General features: G+C 38.3%; 2 protein-coding genes across 4 annotated transcripts in view; both read left to right on the forward strand.

The window, feature by feature from the left end:
- LOC123958505 (interleukin-18 receptor 1-like) overlaps positions 1-6000 on the forward strand; it is a 28511-nt gene that overhangs the window by 6957 nt on the left and 15554 nt on the right. The window contains exon 2 of one of the 2 annotated variants that reach the window (XM_046031883.1): positions 1310-1562. In XM_046031883.1, coding sequence (XP_045887839.1) covers positions 1310-1562 — 253 coding nt within the window. The remainder of the gene's footprint in view (positions 1-1309; positions 1563-6000) is intronic. The other variant, XM_046031884.1, reaches the window with a different exon arrangement.
- The window catches only part of LOC123958507, a 4177-nt gene continuing 2961 nt past the window's right edge, over positions 4785-6000 (forward strand). Inside the window, exons 1-2 of one of the 2 annotated variants that reach the window (XM_046031890.1) lie at positions 4785-5023; positions 5108-5177. The gene's annotated coding sequence lies outside the window, so the exon portion shown is untranslated. Of the gene's footprint in view, positions 5178-6000 lie in introns of both variants that reach the window. The other variant, XM_046031888.1, reaches the window with a different exon arrangement.

Here is a 6000-nt window from a genome sequence, read left to right on the forward strand (position 1 = left end):
AATGTTGTTTACCAATTGTTGTTTGAATGGTGATATGAAATGTTAGTGTAGTTTCGGAATTTAAAAATCCTACATGTTAACCAGCAAAGTCAAACAGAACTCACATTTGAAAGAAAGGTCCCTCATCGTGCAGCAAAGGGTGTTACACACCTTCAACAAGCTGGCATCGGTGCTCACTCGGTATTGGAGTGCTAAACAACCAGTAAACGGATGGCACTCAATGTGGCGGACCGTCCACATGAACGTACAAACGGAGTGGAAGTAGGTAGGGAGAGGGAGTAGCAAGCAGTTTCGGAAAGGCCCATGGTGAAAAAGGGAGTGAGACAGGAAGGCAAGCAGACAGACCTAAATACAGAAACACAACACGGAAAAAGCAAGCAAGACTAAACGCTGACAAATAACAGGAAAAAACAGGAAAAAACATGAACATAAACCAAAATCCTGATAACTTTATAACCACTGTATTGCTGAACTGTGAATAAATGTTTGTTAAAAGAATCTAGATTTTACCACAACTCATCTTTAAAAGGAAATGTTTGACATTTTGGGAAATGCGCTCATTCTTTGCTGAGAGTTAGATTAGAAGATTGATAATACTGTCATGTCTGTACAGTAAATATGAAGCTACAGCCAGGACAAGATTAGCTTAGTTTAACATAAACTGCAAGCAGGAGGAAACAGCTATCCTGGCTGTGTCTGACGATAACAAAATACACCTATCGGCACCTCCAATTAACACATTACTGTTTATCTTTATATGTGCATATATTTTTAAAATCCATACAACGTGTAAAAATCATAATTTGTGGTTTTACATGAGGTTATGGTTGGGATTATTTCTTGGCGGTGACAGTAAGATTTCAGGAAGTCATTGCACTTGGTCAAGAATTAGCCTCGCACATAACCCTGTTTCACCTTGTTTTCTAATCTTTCTGCTAAGCTAACTGGCTGCTGGCTGTATCCCTTCATATTTACCATACTGTACTTACTTGAAAATGGTGTCAATCTTCATGTCTAACTCTTAGGTAAACTCATAAGTCACAAGTGTCTAACTATTCCTTTAAATAACATCTTATACATTCACAATTGAAGCAATTTGACAGCAGTAGATAGTTCCATTAGGCTATGACAGATCTTTTATTATAAGACTAACCAGCAACATTTTAGCGACCTTCAGAGGATAAAGAGATAAAAATAAGATAAGAGAATAAAAAGATATTTTGACATTTCATTCTCAATGTCCACAAAATGATTAATGTTATAATTGTACACAGTAAAATGAACTAAAATTTGTAACACATGTTCGCAGGTGTGTGTCCCCGTAGACCCAGAGAGATAGATGTGAAGACAGGTGAGATGGTGGCACTGCACTGCCCTGACACAAGGTATAATCATGGTGACACCAAACTGTTTTGGACCAGTTACACCACCAAGAAGATGGATCTGACCAGCAACATGTCATCAGCTGAGCAGATCCAGATGGGCATTCTGGTTCATAGGACGAGCCTTGTGATTTTGAATGCATCTGTAAACCATGAGGGGAACTACTCATGCTCTCTGGGGTAAAATACACTCATGTGCATATTGATAAATTGCATTCCTCTCTTACCATGGAGCAAATATCTCCAGAAAACAAATTTAATTTTCAAAAGCTTTTGTTTTTAAGTCTGACATTAAAATAAGATCTCATACCGTTTGTCAAAAGACTATAAAAGTAGCATAAATACTTTAGGCATACAAAAACACATTTTACTCCTATGGAATTATTTTGGCTATGCCACTAAGATTAATGATGGATGAGGTTTTACATTAGCAAAGCATTAGTTAAGCATTAATAAATAAGGAATTCATCATTTATAAAGCATTATTCATACATTAATACACATTAGTAAGTCTTTCATAAACACAGTTATAAATATTTTATTCTTTGTTATCTACACACTATAAAGCAGTTGTTAAGTATTAGTACATTTTTAATTCATCATTTATAAACCATTGTTCTTACGTTAATGCACATTAGTAAGTCATTTATAAACATAGTTATACATGTTGTATTCTTTATTAATAATCTCATCTATAATGTGCTTTAATAATTGTATTTTCTTACTTCATATATGATCGGTTCACTATTTATAAATGAAGTATTATTTTAATGACAAATCATTTATGTATGAGTTGTTAATGGTTCATAAGATCCGTTTTCCATTGCAGATAGTACCCAGAGATAGTAGGCCTACGTAGCTCTGCCGCAACGTAATGTTCAATGTGACACACACCAGCGATCCACACAGCCTTCTCTTTTTTAAGTTAAAACGTTTCAACATTCCTCAGAATGTTAAGACAGATAAGCGGTATGAATATCTTCCAGCTGTTTCCTCTGCCGTTGTTGCTGCAGCGGTCTGTGTGACGGTGGGAGCAGAGGGCTCTGTCAGCGAGCGGCTGGCCGGCCTCACACGCTCCTCCCATGGGTTGGGACAGGCTTCCCCTGCAGCCACTTGCGGAGCTCCTCAACTCCAAAAATATTCAAGCACATTTTTGTTCCGCCATCACTTCTCGTAAAACTGTCAATATACTCACCTCAAAACTTCTTATAAGTGGATTTAATGATGAAATTACATACGAAAACTGTAAAATATGTTCTGTTGCTGCCTCTGTCTGGCACACGCAATGATGATGCAGTGAATAGTGACGATTCTCTCTGACCAATCAGCAGTCTGTCGTGTTTTCATGTTACATTTTAGTATCCCTCAGCTTGCTTGGAACCTCGAAGGAGGTGAGGTGATACGAAAAAAAGTACCTGGAAGCAGGTACAGGTACAAAATTTCTACAATGGAAAACCAAACAAAGGCAAGTCGAGCCAAAGGGCCTCCGCTCAGACTAGTTTGGTTTGAGGGCGTGCCTGACCCCCGCTATTATTTATTACAAAATGCCTTTCACCCATTCATTCACAAAAAAACACAACAACACGAGAGACTATTGCTGCATAAACTGTTCAACTGTTGATATAAAATGAACAATCTACAACCCAACCCGTTCTCACTCCCAAGTCGTCACATATGGACCAATGATCAAGACCCCTTGTTGTAACTTTATAACACACTTGGGAGCCCCTTAGCGTCATAGTTCAACGTACAGGGGAAAGTTTTTGAATGCTAAAGACAGGTGTAGAATATTTAACACTAGTGTAGAACTTTAGCTAACTTACCAACCTAGGTACTGAGAAGTAGTGTTGGGGTAAGAAATAGACTGTGTGTGATTAAATAACAGTGGGCAGGTTTATTACAGTACCTTTAACACTCTCATAGTGCACCAACCATGTTTGAAACAATCCCCAGAATAAGAAGAGCTCTTTCATAAAAAATACAATTTTAAAAAGTGTCCAGTGTCTTTCAGTTATTTGTATCTCTACCTGGGCAGGATAATGAACATGTGGTGGATCTTTCTTATCTGCCAGTGTCCTGTAATCTGATGTGTCAGTCCTGTTGAATGGGATCCGAAGCACCTGGCCACACCGTGGTCCGATCTCATCATACAAGGTGCATCATCTCTGGGACTCGCTTGCCATCTGCATCCAGCAAAGAGTTGACCTCTAAGCTACAATCCACGGTCTCAAAAACCAGGCTGCACGTATAGAGTGCAGAATAAATCAGAAAAATCATCACAGTCAATGTTCTTCAAATAAGATCTCATACCGTTTGTCAAAACTAAATATAATCACCCTGTTGTCACCCTGTTCTTAAGTTTTAGATTGTTATAACGTTACCGAAGATTTAGCATTTAAGCAACTATGATCCCTACTATGAATTAATTAAATTTCTTAACATTAGATTAAATTACAACCAAAAAATACAGAACAGAGTTTACACATTTTAGTCAAAGAAATTATCTTTAACATTATAAATACTGTAAATAAAAATACCTCTGAAGGTACTACATGTGCTTACACATCCAAAAGTAGCAGAGATTAGTTTGAAATCAGGACACAACAAAATACTGTTGAACAGTTCACGACATCGTGTTCACAACATCCTCCGACTGTTTTTAACTTACAGTAATATGGTTTTAACCCACCCATTTAAGCTAGCATCACGCTGCACTTTTAGCTCTCTCCTAAAGGTTACAAACTTTACTCAACGGAGTTTCCAGGGGTAAAAAACTCCTTCGGTAATAGTATATGTGATGGTATATGGTATATTTACACTTAAGACCCACTTCTGGGCCCGTGTGATCTCTGTTCTTCCTCGGTAAGGGCGCTAAAATGAGCACACACGGCGGAGACTACTGGATGCGTCAAGGGTCAAAATAGCACTGCTTTAAGGCCCGTATTTTTTATGTGGGCTACAGTCTATGGTAAGGAGGAGACATGGTTGAGAAGGGCGGCTTGACCAGAAACGTCTCGGGTTACGTATGTAACCCTTGTTCCCCGAGAAGGGGAACGAGACCCTGCGTTGGTGACGACACTATGGGAACGCCTCTGGGCGTGGCAGGGCTGAACTATGAATGAAACTACTCCAATCCTATTGGTGTAGTAAAGTTAGCTGGGGAATCTTTCAGGTAGTCTTAGTAGCATCCTATGGGCTTTGCGACTGGTAGATTTAGGCGTTATGCTGAGATTGTTAATATTCTTTCCCGGGAAAGAACCATTAACAACTCATTTATAAATGGTTTGTCATTAAAATAATACTTAATTTATAAATAGTGAACTGATCATGTATAAAGTATGAAAATACAATTATTAAGCACATTATAGATGAGCTTATTAGAATACAACATGTATATGTAGCCCAGGCTTAATAATGAGAAACACTATTTAGCTGTCTGACCAAGTCACTAAGGGTTAACTTTTATTTTTCTCAGCATCTTTGATGGGCTTGTAAGTTAGCAAATGGGTGGACGTTATGATGCAGTGAGCTGACCAATCAGCTGCCAGCTATGTTCCGTTACAATTACGCCTCTCGTTTCGCGTCTCTGCACATTCTTTTGGCGCCTGTACCTGAGCGTAGGAGGCTGCGTTATCCCCTTGGTAAGACGAGAAACGACATGGAGTGAATTAAACAAATTCTGTGATCATAATCGCTTATACTGACTATACCCTGTTGTAATATAGAGAGTAAATGAGAGCTGTGCCTGAATCCACTGTTGTCACGGAGCTAAAGGCAGTGAATTCCGCTAAAATGGTGAGTTGTTTACCTTGCGCTAGGCCTTTGAGTTCGCTAGCATCCATGTTAACAGGCCCAGGCTTTTGAGGCCCATTTGTATTTAACCTAGCCTGCTGAGTTTACTGGGAGTTCGCTAGCATTTATGCTAATCGGCGCTAATCGGTGAAGCTATGCAAAGGTGCTAATTGTGTAAAGTTAATGTGAGACTGCTGTATTCATATGCTAATAGGGTAATTAACCACAATAAGCTAGCGGAATACTCTTTAATGCCTGTGAAAATTACAAACTATTTTGTTTGTGGGTTATAAAAGGAATTGTTACCTTTCCATGTTGTTGCTAAATGGTTACTTTGAAAAAATAATGATGTTAAAAACTGTTGTTACTGGAAGTTAAAGAGGTAAATTTTTAGTGCATTCTTTCCACTGTTACCGGTGCAGAGGGGGATAAATGAGCACGCTAACACCTTAATGCCTCTAATTTGAAGTAATACGATTTGATCAATGTTTACGTGCAATGCCTGCAGTTTATTTATGACACTGCTAATGTTACTTAGGGTTCATAAAACTTAGTGTTTATATCAAGGATGTAATTTTTGATGCACATGTACTTTTGATAATTGAGAAATTCATACTTTTTATATATAAGAAGAAACAAGAAGCTGTTGTACAATGAGAGAGCGATTTTGATATTGCATTATAGGTGTACTGAAATATTTCATTTCATTTTATAGTAGCCCGTAGCAATCCGTGTATTCGCTGAATGGTAATTGAGAGAAATGATTTGGCCTTGTTTATAGGTCAGGTTTTGGTAAAGAGTTGGAAGCCTTGTGCAGCTGAGATCC

Source organism: Micropterus dolomieu, linkage group LG20, assembly GCF_021292245.1.
Source record: "Micropterus dolomieu isolate WLL.071019.BEF.003 ecotype Adirondacks linkage group LG20, ASM2129224v1, whole genome shotgun sequence".
Lineage (NCBI taxonomy): Eukaryota > Metazoa > Chordata > Actinopteri > Centrarchiformes > Centrarchidae > Micropterus > Micropterus dolomieu.